This window comes from Gnatocerus cornutus, chromosome 2 (genome assembly GCF_029298725.1).
Source record: "Gnatocerus cornutus isolate USDA-ARS CGAHR chromosome 2, icGnaCorn1.1, whole genome shotgun sequence".
NCBI lineage: Eukaryota > Metazoa > Arthropoda > Insecta > Coleoptera > Tenebrionidae > Gnatocerus > Gnatocerus cornutus.
The window spans coordinates 12,097,823-12,122,551 of NC_142234.1; the positions used below are offsets into that span (position 1 = coordinate 12,097,823).

The 24,729-nt window shown below is 32.8% G+C and overlaps 2 protein-coding genes across 4 annotated transcripts; both read left to right on the forward strand.

The window, feature by feature from the left end:
* The first annotated feature begins 507 nt into the window (after positions 1-507).
* Positions 508-24,700, forward strand: Nca (neurocalcin homolog). Of its 2 annotated transcripts, none has more exons than XM_088029464.1 (4): positions 508-660; positions 21,798-21,932; positions 22,566-22,873; positions 23,525-24,700. In XM_088029464.1, exons 2-4 carry the CDS (start codon positions 21,863-21,865, stop codon positions 23,717-23,719), a joined length of 573 nt encoding a protein of 190 aa, XP_087885590.1. In that variant the 5' UTR covers positions 508-660; positions 21,798-21,862; the 3' UTR covers positions 23,720-24,700. The 2 variants fall into 2 exon arrangements, with proteins under 2 accessions (XP_087885590.1, XP_087885592.1); XM_088029466.1 differs by having other exon boundaries at positions 21,822-21,932.
* On the forward strand, positions 725-21,746 carry LOC148179079 (neuronal calcium sensor 2). 2 transcript variants are annotated; one of them, XM_088029468.1, is made up of 5 exons: positions 725-1,045; positions 14,664-14,795; positions 17,368-17,511; positions 18,774-18,902; positions 19,439-21,746. In XM_088029468.1, the coding sequence occupies exons 2-5, from the start codon at positions 14,685-14,687 to the stop codon at positions 19,613-19,615; spliced, it is 561 nt and encodes a 186-aa protein (XP_087885594.1). In that variant the 5' UTR covers positions 725-1,045; positions 14,664-14,684; the 3' UTR covers positions 19,616-21,746. The 2 variants fall into 2 exon arrangements, with proteins under 2 accessions (XP_087885594.1, XP_087885593.1); XM_088029467.1 differs by lacking the exon at positions 725-1,045 and adding an exon at positions 10,038-10,372.
* Positions 24,701-24,729: the final 29 nt, after the last annotated feature.

A 24,729-nucleotide genomic window follows, 5' to 3' on the forward strand; every position in this document is an offset into this window, starting at 1 on the left:
GCTGTGTGCTTACGATTTTATAAATAAACCTTACAACTTTATGACGCATGAGCAAACCTGTAATGATAAAATTAATCAATGGAGCTCACTATATTGGAGTGTTGATATAACAGCAAGTTATACTGCTCATCTTTTTAAACTTAATTGTAGAAATTTCTCGGTCATCCCTTCTTGGAGAGATTCCAAAAAAAGGGGAGTTAACCTGTCCTTGAGTTTTACGCCATCGTTGCATCACCCAAAGTTCAAAAATATCTCCAAATATGTAAATATTCTTTATTAACACTACTTAATAATTGCATAGGTGCAAAATAGTTGTTCTATATTTAAATATTTTTAGTGGCCATACAGGTATATTTGTAAACTTTTATTGCTTCCCTAATGTGGTACATACTACTTATAGATACTAATAATTGTCGTTAGTTAACATTTAATCGACACAGAACCTTTTGTTAGCTATGAATAAGTCGTTATATTTTGAGCCACATATATATTTTAATTTTGGCGCATTGACTTGCCAAAACAACACGACGCAAACGCAGTGAAGTTGGCGTAAACATGGCGTTCGTCGGGTAATAGCTTTAGTGGTTGTGATGAAAACAATTCAATGAAAAGGCAAATAAAAAAAGTTACAACTTTATTTATTATTTGTTTATGTATAATGTGAGTCTCTAAATTAGAATTTTTGTACGATGTGAATGTTTTATTTGATTAATATTTTGTTTTAAAATGGTATTAAATTGTTGAATACATTTTTGCAATTTTTTTACAGTCGAATTGAAAAAAAAAATGTTTTAAAAGGTTTTGCTCCTCTCGGCTTGGTTTTCATTGCCTCATAACAATTCGTTTTGTATTATGTGCAAATGTTTAGAATGTATGTAGATATAGGTTAACTGTCGCTGTATTTTGATATTAATGTTTTATTTTGTGCAAACATTGTGCATTGCATTGAAAAAATTTGTTTGATAAGTTTTGTGTAAGAGGAAAACTTCTAAAAGTCAAAACACGAGTGCCAGCTAAATGGAGGACTTTGATGTAATTTTTGAGGGTAAGTGTGCTGCTATTTTTTTTAGCTTGTCTTCATTTTTTATAGTTTATTATCGTAAATCAGGACATGAACTTACATAGCACGTAGTTGCGTCTTTTGTAATGTTAATCACCACGAATTAAGACTGTTTTGGAAACTTCACTCGGTCGGCAATATAGGGTAATTTATTTTTTTATTCCAGAGATGGCAGTGTATGCTTAATGATATTTGAATAAATCGATTGTGACTTTTTTGCCTGAAAAAAGAACACGCTTCTGGGACTAAATAAAATATTTTTCCTTACTTTTTATAAAAATTTATGTCAATCATCGGGTTGGAGACGAGTTTCTTGCAGTCTTTTTAGACTGCAAGACAGTTTTAGAAAAAAGTAGAACAGGTCAACTTTATTTTTAACGATGCTTTGATTTTGTATTTTTATTGGTCTTCTTGACGAAGTTCTAATATAACAAATAATTTGTTAAATTTCCATATTTGACATATAAAAAATCTTTGGTAAATAAATTGAAGTTCGTTCACCAGTATCATTTCCCAGTTTTTATTTTGAAAGTAGTCACTATTTAATGTAAAATTAAATGTTATTCAGACTACAAAAGTTATAAAGATTAGAAAAAAAATCCGCCATTTTTTGTACTGGTATATGATAAGGACTCTGATGATTACATATGAGATAATTTGCATTTTTGTACCTTAATGTAAGTAAATAATGAGTAAATGAAAATGTTACCCGTTATGACCAACAAACATTTATGAACACACCGTATAATTTTATGACGAAGCTTCATTTTGTTGTATAGTTTTTAATTGTATAATGGTTTTTTGATGTCTATTGTATTTAATTGTTGTGATTACAATCATACAAGCAAAAATTAAAATGCCAAGTATGTCAAATGCGCATTAAAAGAGCGTTTGCGACAAACATTTAAAATTTTGGGTACGCAGCAGATCCTTTCAATTCTAGATTTGGCAGATTATCGTAATTTCATGACTTGATTCTGGATTTTGAGAACTTATTTTACACAGTTTCTACGTTTCTATATGTTGACTCTCTAATTCTGTATTTTGATTTTAAATCATCATAGATACAATTTCAACAGATTCTACGCTTATAGGTTCGCGGGTTAGTAAAATTTTGGAGCTTTGCGGTAAATTTAAGAGGATTTATGTGTTGAACTGTACCACGAACAGGTCCTTGTGTGTTAAAATACTCTTCCATGTACAATCCAATGCATTAATACTCTCAAATTTATCTTCAAGTTTCAAAATTTGGACGAATTATACCCTTGAAGTGAGCTATTCAAAGTAAATGGCAAATTATGTGCCTTAGACATGAATATGAAATTTATTTGTAAAATATGGAGGCAAAATAATAATTTAGTCTTAATCATCTTTAAAATTTAAATAACTGTTCGACAATTAAAAATAAATATTTGTTATGCAATGCATGTTTCAAACCATACACCTTTTAGTCATGACACTTTAGAAATGGAACAAACAAAACTATACCAACAGGTAGGAATATTTTAAGCGTAGTTTGACTTTTTTTAAATTTATTAAGACAAACAATGAAAATATTTACTTACATATCTACTGTGAAAAATTTAGAGCTAATTTTTTATTACATATTTCTGTCCTCAGACATGTACATAGAAAAGGATGTACGTATTTCTTATAGTTGCCACAGTCAATGTAAAATTTCAAAATTGAGTAATCCAAAATCTCGCACATTACTTTTTTAGGAAGTTTTGCAACTACATTATATTAAAAGCAAATTTAGAATCTCTTCGTTCTTGATACATAAATAACTGTCACCTTGTTAGTGTAATTTTTTCCTGATGCTGTTGAAAAAATAATTAACGTTTTTCTGCTACTCCCCTTCTCATTAGCAGACGTGAACCCTTATACAAAATTATCTTTATTCATTTAAATTCTTTTCTTCTCCTTTTTTTATAATTAGGTTTTAATGAATTCTTATGTTTATCCCTTGTTGTCTAACGAAGCTTTGATATCAGTTTAATGTAACAAATCCAAATTATTTTTATGTGAAAAAACATAAAAATACCGTGTGTTATTCATCCACATTTCGTTGCTGGTAACCATTTCTAATTCCGAAATTCTCTTTTTGTTACATTGTATTCGGTCTGTTTACAGAGAAATAAAATGGCGAGTTTTATATTTATTGTCCTCACAAACCCCTCGAAAAATCCATATACGGCATTATTGCTTTTTATGAATAGAAGTTTCAGAGATTTTTCCAACCCTTTGGCAAATTATCATGTTTCTTACTTTTTAATGTCCACAGTAAAGATATTCTATGATTGCAGTGACATATGCTTTTGATAACTACATTTTGAACTAGCCTGAAACTAACTTAACATGTAAATTTTTGTTTTTGGCATTCACCATGTCTTCAAAGGGGTATCACACAACCTTAATGCACAAGATAATGAGTCCATTAGCTGATTTGATACACTTGACTTATTTAAGGCAACAAAGGGGAATTCAAGAAATTAAATGTCACTTTGACAGATTTATCTTTACCTTTCTTAGGGGGGCATAATAATAATCAATATCAGGGGTTTTGTTTAAATGCTTAGAAAGCCGAGAGGTTTATTTATGTGTTCGGTCCAAGTTAGTTTTGACGTGCATATTTGGTTGCCTATAATAAAATAAATACAAAGTTGAAGTTGAAGGAAAAATGAATACAGTAGCGGCCTTTTTGAAACTATAAATAAAATTCTGAAACGGAAATGTCATACCGCTTTTATATGTTTTTGGAACAATTCTATGATATATTCGCCGAAATGCGTTTCTGTTTTCTGTCATTTCTCTAGTATTTTTCGTTGATTTAACATGTTTGAAGTTCCACAGTTAATAGACAGACCCAACATTCGCGAATTTGACATTCGCGTCTTAAAACTGGAACGAAACCCCCGCGAATGTTGGGGGTTTACTGTAATTATCGAAAAGAAAACTAGCAGTTTTTCTACAAAAAGTATTCGCTGCTAGCTCTAATTTATTATTCGAAGTTGTTAGGTTCCGCTTGAACTCTAATGAGAATTTTAAAAAGCATTTCAATTTTGTACACTGACTGCGCAAAACCAATTACGGATTTTTTCCGCCATTACATTGGCAAGAGATGCACGAACGGATAATTCAGATAATGATCCGACTAAGCTTTTGCATTTTCTCAGGATGAAGTTTTATCACCTTAGATTGTGACATTTATGAACCATTGTAAAGATTAAGTTCATAAATAAATACACATGGCGGAATTTAACATTTCATGAAGATTCTAATCATATAGGTATGCGTAAGTGGTATTTTTCATTAGCTCTTACTTTGATCAAGTTTATGATGGCTTTGTTCAGACTTTTAGTAAATTAGAGAATAAATAGCTGGCGTCTATCTCACTTCTTGCGCTGTAATCTACTGTGATGCTTTGTAAGGCATCCTCGCCTTGCAAAAACACATTACCTATGTAGAATTGTTCATACACTTTGGGAAGGCCAGAGTGATTGATGATTATGAAAATGAAGATTGAGCATATTCTACAACTTTTTTAATTCAAATTGGATCGATAAATTTCATGTAAAAGTACAGAACTGATAACACTTCCGATAGCCACAGATCTTGATAAATTTTCGGTAATTAGAAATGAAGAGTCTTTTTAAAAAGTCCATTATTGTTAACTACTTTGCTTCTGTTCCTTTTCAACGGAATTAGTCTCATTATAATGCAATCAATACAGTCACTGAACCTTTGCGTTTTGCCCTACAATACAAATTATGAGTTTTTATGATTGAGTGCATACATTAACGCTAGTGAGAAAAGCGGAACACGACCACATTATTGTTGTTATTTTGAGTGTTTAATTAATCACCTTTTCTTCTTAGAAAAACGGAATTTTGTTCTATAACTAATTTAGATGAAGGGATTTTGTTTGTGAACTAAAAAGACGGCTTTGAACATTTGTATGTTGACAGCACTGTTATCGATTTTGGCAGATAAGAATTGACAAGACATTTTTAGCATAGCTCAACGTTTTATTGAAAGACATCTTTAATTACTTTCATCTATTAAATTTCAAGATAACCAAAAGCGTATTGCAATTCTTCTATGTAATTGAATTTTTCGTTAACATTGGGAAAATGGGACTATTCCATGTTTGCACGTCCATTAGAAATACCATAATGATCATTAAATAATTACTAAACAAAGAAAACTGCAGTATACAAGTCTTAAAAAGTTGCGTAAAAATTGTCTTTTTTATAATTTTTCCAGGCTTGTTATGTAAATTTGTAGTTTGGTTAGCCCCTTTTCCGTTTTTTTTTTCTCTTATTGTTAGTAGATATCAAAAGACTGGAAACCTCTTTGTAGACAAATTAAATAAGGTAAGTTTGACACACATCCCACAATGATGACACTGCAGTTGGTTACCCAGCCACCATTATCCAAGATTCTAAGTTTCACTCGATTTAAATTTCTCCTTGGTCAATATTATAAGACATCTTGTTTTACTTTGCTCAGGTAAACGGAGCACGTCGTCGTTCATGGCTATTTGTTTTGATGTATTGATTAGTTACGCTGAAAAGAATCTGTTCTTCGAAAACTTTGACAATAACAAAGATAATTATGCTTTGAGGCAAGGTTCTGTATGATAAATATTGGCCTAGTTAGAAAATCCCTAACAATAATTTGGCGCTATGTTGAATTTACCTTCCTGTTGTTTCTAGTCGAGTTTTACTTCTGGCAATGGCAAAGTAAAATTATAACAAAATATTTCGAGAATATTTACAATTACCAACTGACCGCTATCATCTCAATATTCCCTAATAACTCTGTAGCTTATTCGTGAAGCAAAATTCAAGTAATTGGTACTTATTTGACGCAGAATCCAAATGTACCCTAATTTTTCCAGTACGTCGACAAAAAACTAATGCGATTGTTTCGTTTAGTGAATTTTTAGTTTCGAAATTGTTATGCTTCGTATTTTCAAAACTACAACAGATATAAAAATGCGGTTTTCGCCATCGTTTTTCTTGAACATTTGTTGCTAAGAATTCGATTTTACTTACCCCGAATTCGAAAGTTGTTTTTTTTTTAAGTTCTAATTCAAACGATGGAATAATGGAATTTTTGTTTTTCCGACTGCCCTGGTAAACTACTTGAGCCACCGATTTGAGATTTATCCAGGTGATAGATCTTGAGCTGCTCTTTTGATTGATGTATAACTCAAAGATATTAAACGTCGTTTTCGCTCCGAAAAAATTCTTCAAAAATGATCTTGAAAAGCACTCCTGAAAATCTATTTCGATCGATACCTACCTTATTTGTAGAGAAAACTTATGTTATTGGGATTATTTAACGCAGAATTTCATGCAAAATCTGTGCTATTTTTTCCGTACGTCAACAAATAACATTTTTTGCTAAGAAGCAATTATCTCGAATTGGAAAGGTTTTTTTTTTTCGAAAAAAATTTATGCTACTGTTGATCATGCCAGGTCAACTGAAATTTGTGCTGTTTTTAATTTTTCGAACAGAATCTTCTATATAATTTTATTAAACCAGTGTTTTGACAAAGGTTTTCGTGAATAATAATTTGATAATGTAATAATTTTTTTTGGTATCGTGTATCAGAGAACAGCGGAATTCTGTCCTCGAGCTTGTAATAAATTATTAAAAAACTTTTGAAAAAGTTGGTTGTAAAATCATAAATCTGTTGGGAGCTCTGCTGGTTACGTCAAAGCGTCTTTTCGACGTTCTGAAGTTAATACTAATTGGTATATCATTTCAGAGTCCATAGTTTACTTCGACATTGTTATTATTACCATCATACCTTCCAAGGTTTTTCCATTGTGTATTAAAAAATGTTTCAGTTATTATTAATTCGTTTCAATTTTTAGTTGTGCAAATTTCAATAGCAAAAATATTGTTATTCTAATAACGCCACAATTCATGTCATGTCTGATAAAGTGGAATATTAATTTCAACCGAACTTATTTTAAACGAATTCAATTTGTTATGATTTGGCCAATAAAGCATTAAGTTTCATTTATACAAATATCTATCATTAGTTTTATTTATGAAATCGGCTTGCCCAATCAGGGCGATTCTTAAACTATTTTAAGCTCCTATAAATTCAAGTTTTGTGTACCTGCATCTGATAAATATGTCTAGATTTTAGTGTAAACGCAAATATTTAAGGGATATTATGAAATTTTGTTGATATATATCTTTTTGTTATACAGGGAATAATGTTTTAAGAGTAGTGCACGTCCGGAAGACTAATTAACTTCTAATGAAATTATTTTATAAACAATAAGTATCTGTATTTGTGTGGGTGTTGTAATTTCGTAATTGATTTTGTAGGCTTGTTTATGATAGAATATTTGGGTGGATACTACAGGCGAAAAATGTAATTTAAAAGTTATGCTACCCGTATTTTTCTCATCTGGAACACTTTTAGTCTACATGAAAGATGAAACACCCAAGACGCTAAACATTCAAGCTGATATCTAATATTTTAACAGTAACTTGTCACCTATCTTCTTGAATGCTAGGTGGCTTTTAACTCATAACAATGTACATAAATAGTACGTAACATTATATTCATCAAGAGCTTTCGAGCAAAGACAATTCTATCAGATGTGATGAACTGTAGTATAATAGAACCGCCACATTCAGTACAGTTTACAGAAGGCTGATCACCTGCTGTCCATTGCTTTTATGCAAACTTGTTCATCCGTACGTTATGATGATGGTGGGAGGAATTTAATCGATTTAACGAATATGGAAGTATAACAGGAATAAAAGTGACTGCAAATATAATAAAGTTAACAGGATTGACAAAAAATCGGTTTAATTGATTTTGCTTTAACAGGTATTATCAACTTGAAATTAATTGAATTGAATATTGTGGCGCGCAAAGAGTATTGATCTCTAATGCCATTTTTTAGCACAATGGCAAGTGCACTAATGTTGAATTGACGACCAAAATTTATTGCTTCCGACAGGGTGATCAATACTTGACACAAAAGCTACCTTGCAGGACTAAAAATATCAACAGATATTCTTCAAGTTTGCGACGAATTGGCTTTTTTGATAATTGGACTGGTGCAGTCGGAAAATGTCCCTGTCTGCTGAGCTGATTTAAATTTTTTATAGAACTTTATAGAATTGAAGGTAATTACTTGATTAAAATTATTATTATTAATTACAGTTTTAATTAGTTAATGGAAGCAAGCCGTATCATAATAATTTCAAAATCAAAATGCGGCCTGATACAACAGAAACCTTCATAAAAAAACGACAATAGATCGTTATTTAGTAAATAAATTTGCACCTTTTTAATTTGCCTGCAAATATGACGTCTGCTTTATATTTTGAACAGGTTGACGGTTTTGTGCGTTTTTGTTAGGTGCTTTGAAATAAAGTTTAACAACATTCTTTAAAACCGGAATAAAGTAAATACACACTGAAAAAAATTTTGTTTTATAACGTTTACATTAAGTTTGAAAGAAAAAGAAACCGTTCAAGCAGTTTCAAGTTTTGTTTGGAAAAGCGGAAACAAGAGAACACAAAAAATTGGAATCTGGAAACTGAAACTTTATTAAATTTGTATTCATTGTCAGATTCTCATTTTTAAGTAAAAAAATACATAAATTTGAGATTTGCGATTTCATTATAAAGTGTCTGGATTGAAAAATTTGAAACGAAGAGTTTCCAGCCTGAAAAGCCAGTGTCCACAATTCGGGAACTTGAGAATCTGTTTCTAAAATATTGTTGGATTTAGCACCTCTCACAATCCAGAAGTTCATAGTTCGAGAATATAGATTTGGAATCTCCGGAATTCAAAACTAGATAAACTAGGTACAATTCATGATTCGGGAAGCTAAGAATTTATGTTTCAATACAGTTCAGTTCAGAACAGGTATTGTAAAGCCAAGATTTTAAAATTAGTTCTGAGATTTTCAGGCTGAAAAATGTGAGATTCAAAGTTTGAAACAGCAGAAAATTTAAAATTTGTCACTTGTTTAATATGAAACTGAAAATAAAGACACTTTTTTTCGTTGTTTTTAGAGACTAAGTATTGAGAACATCGAAGTCGCACCTCGCTTTATCCTTTTATCGAAAAAATTGAAATGAATATGCGTGATAATTATTTTAGAGAAAAGAAGGGATTAGCTTTGATAATTTGTTAAGTAATGCAGCACCCTTTTGAATAGCAAATTTAAAATGTTATTCGGTTGTGTTCTGAGGCTGCTTTTGATGCTTGTTGACAAGGTAGAAGTCATAGTGAGGAGAATAATCTTTTTGAAGCAACAGTTGATTGATGGTAGGGAATTTACACTTGACCGGAGATCATTCGCACAGGATTGAATGAAGACTGAAAATCTGCCATGCAAACAAGGATCTTGTAAGGAAGTGACTGGCAATAATTAACTCCTAAGAAGAGCATTTTAGAATTTGAGCTAATACACCAAATTGGAAATGTCGTTTATATCCATGGAGTTAAAGCGTTAACAGTTCCATTTAAGGTTTTTTGTGTAAATCCTCCTTCTTACTGACGCCTTTGCTACATTTTAGTGCTTCTCGTCCAGTTGATTGATACTTAATTGTAGTAATTAGATCTGTTGATTCTTTCAAAGATTACTTTTGTTGAAAAGTGATGTAATTCGGCCGTTTTCACACTTTTCTTTGGCACCTTTTGGGAAATGCTAGCAGTTAAGATCTTAAGTGGATGTTAATTCGCTTCGGAGCTCAACTCAACTACGGGTTTTACTGCGGACCTCAGGCACTGCTTTGAATCCTGCTGGAAAATCCCCGTTTTTTCCCAAACCTTAGTTTTTGTACCATAGAGGTGGATCATTACCATATTCCATCTTTGCGTTGTAAGGACAATACGTAAAACAGACCTGATGTTTTACGGTGAATGGTGAGCAGCGCAGGAGAGGCCTGGCGGCGCATACGATGTGAGCTGTTGCCAATATTGATCTAAGAGTTACCGCCGTCGCAGGACCAGTCGCAGGAGCGCATCAGGCTGGTGTGTTCGCGTCATCGCTGTTCTATCTTTCTTCGGCGCCTCAAAATTCCCATAATGCTACTTTGAGTGAAGTGTCCAATATATTTCTTCGTTTGGTGTGGATAATGCTCAGCATCACTTCGGTTGTCTCTAGGACCAACCAGTGTCAGTTTTGATTAGAGCGGTTTTTTAAAAACTGTGAAAACATCGTTTCGTTATTCAGAATGGATAAATATTAGTGACGTACAACACCTGCAATCCAACGCGCACATCAGGGGATTTAAACTGGTATAGCTACAGCAACGGTAATAGTTAAATCTCTCACTAGTTAAGTTAGTTAAAACAATGCTGGAAATAAAAAAAAATTATTACTTTTTGAGGTAGCTGAAACGACAATGATGGAATTGTACGTAGGACATTAACATTTAACCGCTCACCTCACGGGAATAGTTAGCCTATTTAAGGGATTACATTTTCACTTGTTTTAGACTGTTTCCATCATAGCGTCGTCATAAATCGTCTCAGTTTCCAAATATTGGGGCCCAAAATTGATGTTTTTAAAAATTATGCATATTTAATACGTTTCGCATAATCACAATTTAATTTTAAGTAGCAGGACTGTTTGAATAAACAATAATTGCTTCTTTTTAAGAGGCCGATAAAAACTGTTATTATTGTAACGTAAACATTAATATTATGAAAAGAACAGCAATTATGTTGTCTGTCGATTGAAAAACTTATTTTGATTGGATTTTTATAGCAACTTGATACAGGAGTGGGAATCACCGAAAATTACTCAAAGGTGTGGCAGTCGGATAATTTCATTTTAATTCGCACCAATTTCTTAAAGAAATTCCTTTCATTTTGACGGAACTCATCTTACGAAGTAGAGACAGGTCAGGTTTTTATTACCCTCAACAGTTCCAATCTGGGGGTGAAATACTGCATCGTAAGAAGTTGACGCGGATGGAATTAAAAAGTTGCTTCATCCCCGAAGGTTTTGAACAAGAAATAATAACTGGTTTGAAGATATTAAAATGTGTTGATGAAGGCTTGGGAGACAACGGCTCATCAAAAAAATTGTTACTTTTTGTTCCGGGGATTCTCTTTTGATTTGATCTCTTGACGAATTTTTATTTACAATGAACAGAGACATCCGCTGAAAAAAGTCTATTTAGGATCTCGTCATTTTGTCGAGGATAATTAATTTTAACAGTGGCGGGTTTTTAGTCGTTGTCAACGATAATTTAAACGCACAATGTTGCGTGGATTGGATTCTCCGACCTGTTGTAGTGCTCGGCTTTCTAAATGAAATATTCCGCCAAGATGAAACCACATTCGCTGTTCCTGTTACTAAGGATATTCATTAGGTCTTTTACTGTTGGCGGAAGCTTGATGGAAAATTCACCCTGTCGTTCCAAGGGTTTAATCATGGTTACAACTGTACAAAGATTCTGATCAAATGAACTGAGCTTGTAATTTTATTCTGAATGAATGTCTTCATTTTTGTGTGAAGTAGACCAAAATTAAATGTTCGTTACTTAGCAAGGAGAGATCGTATCAATAAAACTCCAAACAACAGATCTTGTGGAAGCTACTTTACGAAACTCGCGTCTGCTTTTAATGTATTTAATGGATTAGATTTACTAGTTTCAATCAAATAAAGTCGATACGAGGAAAGCATTGGAGTTTATTTTTTATTTACTAACTCACACTTCAGATTTTGCCACTCTCTTGTGCTTCTGGATCGAGATATTTAATTAACACAAAAAATTGTTTTGCATAAAAACTAAATTTACATAGCATCTGAATTGTAATGAAATTATCTTTGAATCATAGAGGGGTGGCACCACTTCAAGTTTTTGCATAAAAACCCCTAAGGAATCGATGTTGATTTATACATTATAAAAATGGCGACGACTTTTCCAAGAAAATTCACCCGGTTTTTCAAGTAACGTTGCCGGGTATTTTTAAACAGGACGCAGTGAAATGTTCACAGTACATTTAGAATTAACTTTGACTTGTAATAAACTTTCAGAGCCATTATTTCAAGGAAATGATTTTATATTGCGGAATGAAAGTTAGGTGGTAACGGAATTTTGTCTTATGCAAAACTAAGAACACATACTTTTGTCAGAGATTTTTTATTCTGTTCAAGTTTCGTTATTAGATTTGCAGCAGACGAGCTATGAATGTTGAAATCACAAGCAGAACTTATGAAATAAAATTGATTTGCGATTTTTTTAGTTTATATTGTAGTAAACAATTTTCATTATTTCAATCATGCTCTAATTTTAGGAATTAACAAACATAAACAGTGAGTTTAACGTACCACGTTGTTAAGATCTCTACAAATATTATTCGTAAACTGGGTACAGAATTAACTTAATGGCTTTTATTTGGACGTATGTTTCAATACAGTAGCTACTTAAAAATTACTATTGTGTTTAAGTTGTTGAAACTTCATTTGACTTAATAGGTCGTCAGGGAAATAATTTTAGAGTAAGTAGTTTCCGCTTTATTTATATTATTATGTAGCTATTTATTTGTGGTTTTCATTTTAATGCATTTTTATTATTAATTATTTGTTTTGATTTTATTTGATTAATTGTTTATTTTTTAAATTTGTGTGAATTCTAGGTAAACAACTTTTTATACTTTAGTTTTCAAAGGGGTTCAGTTAAATAAATTCGAATATTTATTTGTTCTTGTAAAATATTTGTGAATCAGGTAAAAGCCAATTATCAAAAGTTTGAAAATACCAACATTAGACCGCAGAGGTTAAACCGACGCTAAAATATACAATATCCACCGACAGTACGAAGATAACCTTTTTTATAGCCTGGTACAATAATAATAATTATTGAATGTGGCTTTTAGTTGAAGTAGGTATACTTTGAATTTAATTTTTTCAAACTGCCCCGATAAGGTATTGCGTTTTTCCCAGCTCGTTTTCGGATTCTTTGTATCTTTTGTTGTAGATTTAGTATGTTTGATCTCACTATGTGAATCCTTACACTTCAGAAAATCCCTGTGATATGGAGAAGGGACTTTCACGAAACGATCCTTTGAGAAACAGATTGAAATTGCGTAGGTTTAAAGAAATCACTCGTTTAGACAACTTCGAAACCGAGAGATTCGCGCAACTTGTGAGACCCGTAAAAACCGAAGAACCTTTTCAATTACAAAGCGGAAAGAGTGGGTTGTTTACAATTTGAGCCCACCTTAAAGCCATCGAGTATTACCGCGATATGTTATGACATAGTTTTCTTCCACTTTAACCCATACTGTATCCGCAAGTCAATTTAGAGTCCAAAATAAATGAGCTTCGTTCCAGATAAAACTAAAATGCTTCGAGAACTTTATCGGAAAGTTAGTGGATGGATGGCACGGTGAAAGATAGTGGAATTTAACGCTCATTATCAGAGACGAAATGAAACCGATAGACATTAAGCGTTCTTTTCTGGTTAGTTACTTGGAAAAAATTCGGTCGGTGCCTGTATTCTACGGTTAGTTAAAGGAGTAAGTCCAGTGGGAACACGCCGAAGGCGTCGTCTTTTCTTGCTGCTTACATAAATTCTAATGACTCATCCACCCGTATCGAGCGAACTCACGTCCTGCAGGACTTTTTCCTGCTTTCCTCATTTAAAACACTCTAAAGGAATCCGGCTGATGGTGCGGCGGTTCTCAGTGGACCCGTCTGCATGTTAAACACCGACGATTGTTTTTCGAGGCGCCTATTCACTCTGCGACTGACATATCAACATTATATTATAAAATCTAAATAAATCAGTTGAGACAGACGCATGCAAAAACAAACAAAAGGAAGTCAAATTCCGGATTCAAGGGAGGTGTGAACTTCGTTGTTTGCTCAACAGCTCGACAAAAAAATCTGAAATTCAGTCTACACTTTCCGTTGATACTTGGGAATCTCATTATTAAATCCTTAGCATATACATCTCTTTATTTTTAGCCGCACTATAAACTTTATATAAAAATAAACTCTGCTTAATAATATGAGTATTATGTTGTAAGTTATATCATGTACAGTTCCAGTGATTTGCACGGGTTTGAAATGAATTGAAATGCAAGGAAATACATCAGCGTCTGCTTCTGGTTTCTGAATTGTGTTTACTGCTTTTCCGAGTAAACTATCGGGTAAATCGGTTGCGACAATTTATGTGGCACACACACTGGAATTGATCGGTTAAATTTTACATAAACATGCTCTTTTTAGGCTCTAGTAAATGGTAAAAATAATGGATTTTTCACTCACCGAACGGATACTTAATATTACATCAACAACACACCTCTTTATTTAGAAATTATAACTCAATACTGTCCCGCTTTATGACTTTTAATAGATCAATCATTTTTCTTCCGGTTCAGAACCGCTCTATTCGGGTTTGCGTTTATTCGATTATGAAAACAGATCTTGATTGTGGTGACGAACGAAAAATTCTCAAAAAGTAACCTACTTTTTCATAGTCGGACGATTCGTGCTGTGTTAGGTTCCAAAACGTTGAACACCTCTGATGTAGACCCTAATCGATCGAATGCTAATAAAGTCTAATATTCTTTACGTCATTGTTATAGGTAAAAGGCTGCGGGGGCAAGATGGGATGTTTCGGCAGCAAGGACAAACTCTCCAAAGAAGATATGGACTTTTTGAAATCACACACTCGTTATGATGAAAGTACAATAAAAGAATGGTACAAAGGATTTAAGGTGAGCTAATTCTAGCATAGTCGCTTTTAGTATTTTTAAAGTTACGAACCAACAGCTTATGTTGCCATGGTCGGTCATATACAGTGTAGATGAAGTGAATTCCAAGTGGTTTCTTTTTCCACTAAATATTGATTTTGATTTAATATTGTATTTATAGAGCAGTTACGGCCTCCGGCTTCGAATTGCAAACTTTCTAGTTCCCGAAATAAAATCCACCTTTATCACTTGCCCAGTATAAATACGTAATAAATTTAATATCATACACTCATCTTAGAAATAGAATTTTACAAAATAAATCGTAAATCAAAGTTAAAATAATAAATACGTATGATAAATTGTCTTTGAATTTTTAGGTAACATCTGATATCAAATTTCGCATCGCAAAGGTGTGATTTTATATTAAATTGAAATGGAACTCTCAGACGGGTTTTATCAGTTTGTTCAAAATCGAAGTACCTATCGACATTGAATTTCGACGCCATTTCGTGAGGGCTGTTAAATGGATATCAAAACATATTACGGTTACAAACTAGAATGACATAAATAACATGCGTGAACATAAAATATGAGAGGACTATAAAACATTTTAAACAAGAGACAAAAATACAAAAGTTTACGTCACTAAATAGCCCTCAAGGCCGCAAGTACGTGGTAACAATAGTACAATTTAATTCTTAAATAACAGTTTTTTCTTTCAATGTTCGTCTACATTCAGGATTATTAAAATCAATTTTTCCTGGTGTTAATATTCTGGTTGTGATGTTTGTTTCCATTTGGGACACTAGAAATAATAAAATTCGATGTGATCTTGATTGACTACAAATCTAAATAATAATTTTTGTTAAATTTGCGTTTTTTTGCAAAATTTTACAAGGAGTTGGACATGTGCGTAAAATGTCTCTAAGAAAACGGGTCTAAGAAAAATTCGAGTTTGAAATTTTAAAAACACATTTCGCCCTGAACCCTAACATACAATGTTCTCTAGAATTAGAAAATTTTATTTTTAAAATAATATGGATCTTTCCAAATACACATAAATTTAGATGGTTTCTTTATAATAGGTACAACTTTTATCATAAAGAAGAAATATCGCTGGATTTAGCAAAGTTTCATAAAGAATTCAGTGGTATTCGGAAATCCATCTTCCCTACCGGCTACCGAGAAATCTCAGTTTAACAAGTTTGCATTTTGATTCATAAATACAAAAGTTTGAGAATAATTATTACAGACGATTTTGGAAATTTGAAATGTAACGTGTTTATTTTTGGAAAATCCTCCACTTATTGGGGTATATGTTTTTTTATGTTCTATCTGGTTTGACCATAACAAAAAAATTAAAAGTTCGAAATATTTGTCGAAAGTGTGAATCGAAAGTACCTACGTCATTGCCTCCCTAAGGAGGTAAAACATGCAAATTTACCGGGGAACGACAATTACATGGTGTAATTTTGAACAAACTGACCAAATTAATTGGTGAAAGTTTTTTTTTTATGTTTATAAATTGATATGTGGTTCTATCCTTTATATGCATAAATTTTTTATAAACCTTCGAGCAAACCGGCAAGAATAAGTTCTTTCTATCTCTGTATGTTCTTTATTGGTCTCAGGACGATAAAACACTTTATAGGCCTCTAAATGCATAAGAAATATCTAAATGGTTGTCTTTTGGGGGTTGTTACTAAAGTTACGGACAGGATTAAATTTACTTTTATAACAACGATTAATTTGTCTGTTTGTGTAATATGTAATGAATTTTCCGTACAATATTTCCTGAAATGTTTATTACAATTTTCAGGTGTTATCGTATTCCTGGAATTATAAATAAGTGTAAAAAACAAATTTAACTTTTGAATTATGCTAAATATTATCAGGCTATCGTACCCAAAAATTTGTAAAGATTTTCTTCTTAGATTCAACATTTAATTGGGGCGAATCACGAATTTGGCGTCACATGGAAAAATATCGACCATATCAAAAATAACAATCGAAAAAATAAAAATACGAGCTGTTTTGTTATGTTACGTTATGTAGCACATTTCAAATATTCTGGATTAATTACATTTATCTATACATGCGTAAAGAAATCAATAATTTTACAACAGTGCGTAGGTTGCGTCGAGCTTTTTATTTTAAGGCATAAAACAGCAGATTTTGTTTCGCATAAAAAGGATCTTAAAGTAGTGAATATTTCACCGCACAGTCAAACTTTACCCTCGGAGTATAACCAATAATTCAATTTTAAAAGATGGATGTAACTTGGTTTGCATATTACAGCTTTAACCTGTTTTGCTCCGATCACAAGGTGCAGTAATTTTCTTCAAGGAAAACACCATTACTAAACATAAAATTTCTGAAAACAGATCAAACTGACTTGTAAGTTAACAGTCTTTATTAAAAGCGTTTAGTTGTATTTGAACCTACAACAAAGACGTTCTCTCTTGTAGAAGAACTTAAACGCTCAGTTAACAATAGCACAGCACCAAATGTCATTGTTGGCAAGAGTCCATCAGCATGTACAACTTTTACAGGTATTTTCACTGATAATAAGTGGCAAAATTTTCTTCTGTTGCAGCAAGACTGCCCAAATGGTCGACTGACCCCAGCGAAATTCGTAGACATGTATAAGATGTTCTTCCCATCCGGAAATGCAGAAGAGTTTTGTGATCATGTTTTCCGAACTTTTGATATGGATAAAAATGGATACATCGATTTCAAGGTACGTAATTCTGTTATTCCCACAAAAAATGTCAACGAAGCGCCGAGACTGAGGATAAACGGGACAAATCGGATAATCCCGACAGATCAGTTGGTGTTCACTAATTTAACGCTAACCGATGGGCGTGCGTTTCGACCACAGTGCTGTGATCATCAAGATCGACGGAAGCGATGTTCCATTGTTTGAATCAATGCGAATTAGTGTATTGTAAATTATGCGCTGGGTATTTATGGATGCGCGGAAGTTTAATAATAAATGATTGATATTCTACATATTTATTTATGTGGAATTTCTCGCGCCAATTTCCGCAAGTCGGTAAACACTGCTTTCTTTTTATATCCGTAAATATACCGTGCTCTGTAAATATTTTTTGAAAACTTGGGGTAATAATAAATTACGTATTTTGTATTGTACCTCTAAAGTAACCAGTGACTTGTTTTGAACTGAAACTTAAACTAAATTGTAGAAGCACTTTTGAACCCAACACAATGAAGATTAAACAAACCGATAAACCGCTAATAATACCACAAAACCACCAAACTGACTATTGTAACCTTAAACTTTCAACGCTCGCAATTATGAGTAAAGTAAAACTGCATTGTAAATTTTAATTTATGGTCATAATATTGTCTGTTTTACGCCAGTCAAGGAAGTCTTATACCCCATAAATAAATTTTATTTCCACCGCTCGTAATTGGAATGACTGAAGTCATTGCCTAAATAATCACATCCTGACTTTGCTTTTGGAATAATTTCAGAGCTTTTTAGCAACAAGTATAGCTTCTTTAAAGGTCAGCGAAGATAATGGGAATATTATTGCGTTTTTAGACACGCCAAAAGGAAAAGTTCAAGTTATAATTACATAGTCGACCAAAGAAATTTTCAATTTTCGCTCGTCTATTTCATTATTCTAAAAACAAGTAAAAGTAGCACTACTTCTTATCCTATATCAGTTAATTTGACTTGCAAAATACAATCAAACAATGCACTCAAAAGTGAACTATTAGAATTCCTCACTCATGCCTTCGTCGTCTGTTAACAAGACTTCACAGGTCGTGGTATTTTATTATTTAATTATATTTAATAGCCAGAAGCAAATATGTACCGACAATTCGAGCGCGGAATGAACTTATTTGCATTCTTTTAGCTTGCTTGCATAATTAACTTTATAAGCTTGAACAATAAATCCGTATAATTATGGTATCTTAGAAAACATTAGCTTACACAAGATTTTAAATCTTAATTTCGCCATTTATGTGCAGGAATTCCTCTTGGCGATCGATGTGACGTCGAGCGGTACCCCTGAAGAAAAACTGAAATGGGCTTTCCGTATGTATGACGTCGATGGTAACGGCGTTATAGACATTCAAGAAATGACCAAGATTGTTCAGGTAAGTTACAAAAACACGTTTAAATTATTTATTTTTGTAATATATGGAGTTTGTTTTCGACTCTTTGGATCGTTCTATAAATATTCCGATTATAAAATCTTTTTATAAAAATAATTTTACTTTACGGAAGCGGATAAAACCACGCTTCAGCAGTCTATTAAAAAGCACTATCTTCAGACGGCGGTAAAACCGCCAAAATTTATTGCGCTCGGTCGCAAAACGGAGATAAACTCCAAACAAAAGGCAATTCAAAACTTCTGAAAAATAAATAGCCATTCAATTCACAGCCACAGAAGTGTATCACGAGTGTTTGTTATTCCGAGCAAAATAATTCGGTCGTTTTTACGTCTGTTGTTGTACGTTCCCACTTTATTGTCTCTGTTTGTAGTAGTCAACAAAAATCTACATGCAAAAATATTTTCGTTCTATTCGTAAAGTTGTCGAAGACAAAGTGCATATATTATAAAATCAAGCAATTGAATAATATAATCAAGTTGATTTAGTTATCTATGTTGAGACTCTCTTTTTTGTCTCAGGCTATATATGATATGTTAGGAGCGTGTTCATCAAATCGACCCGCAGACTCTGCTGAAGAACGAGCAAAAAATATATTCGCAAAAATGGATGAAAACAACGATGGCCAATTGACACAAGATGAGTTTCTTAAAGGATGTCTACAAGATGAAGAACTATCTAAAATGTTAGCTCCTTAATGTGCAGCATTAATTAGTGCGGAAATGTGTCTTAAGCTGATGCAGCCATTTACACTATTGCAGCAAGAAAACTTGAGTGACCAACTCTTGTCAGTTCACGGGTACATTTTCATATACTTTTAAATCGAAACCATCCGACATTTAACAGTTTTTAAAATAATTCACGTTTTAGTGTTTTCCGTAATTATTTTAGAACGTGGTTAGTTGGTAGTGGTATCTCATTATTACGGATTAAAAATAAAAATAAAAATTTTATGTAAATCAGTAGATTATTGCACACAAGGTGATGTAAAACCGACCAAAATTGAACGTGAATTGAGCGACATGACGTTTGGATTTGTAATACTTTAATATAAAGATTGACCACTAAACTAGAAAACTGCATCTTTATGTAGTAATTTTATAAGTAACAAATCGTAACAAAAAGCAATTACTGCGTAAACTGCATGTATAATCTAATATGACGCACAGATAATCCTAGAGGACGTAAATCGTGTTTAAAAGACCAAGTAGTTAACAGTAAACTATAACAGAATTAAAGTCAATTACGTGTAAAAGATTAGATGAAGTAAAGGCAAAGTAGGCATAGTCTTATAGTAATGATCTTTGTCGTCGGTCGTGCACTGGTTCGTGTTTCTAACGAGCACAATTTCATTGATTTTGTTAGAAACTGCCATATATTTTCGTACCGAAAGCATAAACTAGATTGCGTGATTTTAATCCGTAATAAAAACGTACCAAAGTTGTTAATGCTAAAATCTAATGTAATCAAAATTAATTTTTTTCAAAGCTAGTCGCATTCTTGCATTTAATCCTCAGTATTTTGACCAATTATTTTTGATAAAATTGTTTAAAAATAATTTAGCTCATTAAAAAGTAGCCATATCTAAACTATAAGCTTAGTTATAAAACTCGCGTGCACAATCCGCACGTCGTGCTTATAGCACGACAGTATTGTATCAGTTCAAGTCAGTTTGTAATGCTCGTTTAAAGTAGATGTTTCCAATATGAATGTATTTACCATTTTAAGCATATCATGAGTGTAACTGTTCTTGTATAGCCGACCCATCCGAATTTATGGCGTTTGACAATTTAATCTCTTCGAACGGCGATAACGGTGGACAAAGTTCAGAAACGACATATCGTTGTAAATTAGGTATGACTATATTGAGCTTTTCGCACCTATTCTGCTATGGTGTTTTTGTTAAAATCCGGAGAAAATTTACCTAAGGACGACGATGAAATCAGAAATCCCGGCGGACGCAAACTTTATGGGATACGGAAAAATCAAAGTATTTCAAAAATTTGTTTCTCAGGGTCGCATAGAAAGTAAATCAACAAATTTTAATGCCCTTGCTTCCTGTCATTAAATATCTATTTAGAACTAAAGCAGAGCGGCGTTGTGATGGTGGTTAAAAGTTTCGTTCGTGCACTCCGTTTGGTAAAAAAAACACCTATAGAGGACGAAATTTCCATTCCCATGCGAGCTGCGATTAATAACAGTTTGCTGTAATATACAAATTTTCAATAGCATGTACTAAAATCAATCGTCCCACTTTCGGGGTTGGATTTATTTTAGCATCACGAATAACGTCTATACACGAGTATAATACACAAAAAATGATTCGCAGTTCTCATTGGAAACTGTTGTCATGTCTAACAATAGGTATACAGCACAATCTCTGATATTACATACTTACATACAATGTATAAACATTTTTTTCGATTTTTTATCAATTTTCTAATTCTAAATTAAGGGACTCTGATTATAATGTTTTTTTTAGTTAATTTCCTTGTTTGACATAAGTAACAGATGTGATACATCTTTAGTGCATATTTGTGAAAATGTTGATTATAATTACCTCTTAATTAATATTTTTCTACTTGCACATACTGTAAAATAAGCGTAATCTATTATTCTAGATGTTTATCCATTATAAGTAAAACTGTAACGTTTGCAAGAGGTTTTCTGAAATCTCTTTCATTCGAATTCTATCATGGGTAATGATAACGAAGCCAGGAGCAGCTCTCTAAATTATTTCATATAACACTTGATCGGTGGCAAATATTCTTTGAATTTTTATCACAAAATATTATGACAATTAAATAATATATACATATTATTTGGCAATGTTGTTGTTTTTGGAGTGTGAGGAGCGTGTGTGATATTGTATGATTTAAGGAAGATGACGTTAACTCGGTGTAGGGAGCGGCAGTGAGCAGTGAGCGGACTGGCCTGCTCCAACCATGGGGAAACAGAATAGCAAACTGAAACCAGAAGTCTTAGAAGATTTAAAGCAGAATACTGAATTTTCAGGTAACGAGTTCACACTTTTTTACACTTCGCAGCAAACCAGAGAACAAACTTGTTGGTAAATGAATTTCTTACTGATTAAATCGAGAGGAAATTGAAGCACAGTTTGAGCTACTCGGAAAATGCATAATTTATTTTTCTTGTTTGCTGGCAGAGGAGCTTATTTTCTTTTTTCATTTACATGATAATATTTTTAATTTTCGTAGAAATATTTAGACTGCTCAGCAAAAACGCCTTTACTAAATGAAAATGTGTCCTGCATTTAAATGAATATTGACCACCACGGGCTGATTTAACATTTTCTCGTCCCTAGGCTACAATTTGTTTGCCACTCCTCAGTTTCTACCGTCCCGACCTTTAATCTGCTTAACCCATCGGGAAATTTGAATCTATGGTGCATAAGTTAACATTCAACAATTAAAGGTTTTGAATTTTCAACCATTCAGTCATTGTAGCTGGAAGGAATTATTCACGCACTAATTAGCGTGGAACATGTATAAACTTTTTTGCACGTTTCCTTGGGACTCAGAATCTTCTAACAATTACTGTTTTTGCTGAGCAGTGTTAAATTTTTCATCTTAAGACAACATCAATTTTGGGGACAATTTTATACTCCTCTTGTAACATTTGTTTCAGACGCGGAAATTCAAGAATGGTACAAAGGATTCCTTAAGGACTGTCCTAGCGGTCATCTATCTGTAGATGAATTTAAGAAAATATACGGTAACTTCTTTCCTTATGGCGATGCGAGCAAATTTGCAGAGCACGTTTTTCGTACTTTTGATGCAAACGGGGATGGAACCATTGATTTCCGGGAGTTTTTATGTGCCCTTTCGGTCACTTCGCGGGGGAAACTGGAACAAAAACTGAAGTGGGCTTTTTCAATGTACGACTTGGATGGTAATGGATATATATCTCGACAAGAAATGCTCGAGATCGTGACGGTAAGAATGTAGGGATAATTTATCTTATATGACGTAAACACAGGAAATTCTTGTGGTAAGGACCAACATAATGGAAAAATTTATGCTGTACTAACAATAAATTCAATGTCTTTCACATAAAATGTAATGTTACAGAATTATGTAACTATTTAGTTGTTATGTCTATTCGTGATTAAGTACACAGTAAAATAATAATAGCTAGTAATTGCAAGACACTTACAGGAACATAAATTTTAATGATCATGAGAAATATAGTATTTTTAATAGATCAACAAATGGAACAAATAATAATGTCATAAAGCTTAAAAACTGATATTTTATGGAAGTTTTGAATTATGGTGAACTAACCAGGAGCCATAGCTAATCAACGTCACAATTCAACTGAACGTGGGGCTAATTTAAAGAAAGGTGAATCTAAAAATAAAGTCAAATGTCAAAGGATAACGAATTGTTCGTGAAATAACAACATAATTATCAGATAACATAAAGATTTATCCAATCATGCTCAATTAGCAAATGGCAATTATATTATTTGAAAGCTGTCCTATGCAGTTCAGTTCGGCTAATTCTGCTTTTTCTCAACTTTCGAGAAGCAAATTAGATTTTGCTTATTTATCTAACGTGTTTATGAGATATTGCATTACGTTATAGGCAATCTACAAGATGGTAGGATCAGTAATGAAAATGCCTGAAGATGAGAGCACGCCCGAGAAACGTACCGACAAAATCTTCCGTCAAATGGACCGTAACAAAGACGGCAAGTTAAGCTTGGAGGAGTTCATTGAAGGGGCCAAGAGTGATCCTTCCATCGTCAGACTTCTACAGTGCGATCCTCAAGCGCAGTAGCCTAAGATCGTTTGAAATGTTCAAGCCGATCGGTCACCAGAGACTTTTTATTCTAAGTTGTATACATAAACCACTATTGTGTGATCGCGGGGTTACCGCGTTGACATCCCGGTTTTTAAAAAAATAATTATTATGTGTTGTGGATTCGTTTACTTAGAATTAACGGATTGAAAGAGTTGCTGTTAACATGCACTTGGAAAAAAAGTCTACGTAGATGAACCCAGATACTAGTTAAATATATTATTTTACTTTTCCATAGACCGCGGATTGTTATGCTCACCCTCGCATAGATTTTAGTAACAGAAATATTTAACCCTAATTTAATTTAGTAATAACAGTTAAGTACATTTTTAAGCAAAAATACCTACTTAATAAATTTCAGTGGCGAATACTATATTAACTTATTACAATTCATGATATCTCAAGTAATCTATTATCTTTACTATTCAAATATATCAATTCAATGTTAATGTTTTCAAAGTTTTTATGTGATTCGAGAAACGTTGAATGTAGATGGTATATTTTATTGTAATGTTCTAATGTTATCTTGATGGTAATTGGTGCTTAATCTTCGAGTGTGTTAACCAATTAGTAATCGTATTAGGTCGATTGGTTACCGCTCGTTTTCACCTGCCGCGTTACTACGAATCTCGTTTCAATTATTTATACATCTCGTTCTGCACTTACTTTGACTTGAATTGGATGTGTTCGAAAAAATAATAATTATATACCATAGATATTACTATTAATAGATATCGTGCGTCAAATTGAGGCCTAAAAATCATTATTGCAATAGTTCTAGTCGTCTGTTCTGACAGTTTTGTTCTGCGGTCTATCTTAAGACCGTCGCACAAACAAGTGCAAGCACACTGAACATGTCTTGATCTTCCCATGTCTTGCGCGAATTGTGGTTTTGATTATCAATAACTACTTGTCTAATACATGTAATATCAAAATAAATTTGCTGATGCATTAATCAATTGACTGACTCTTATTTCTTTTCTCAACCT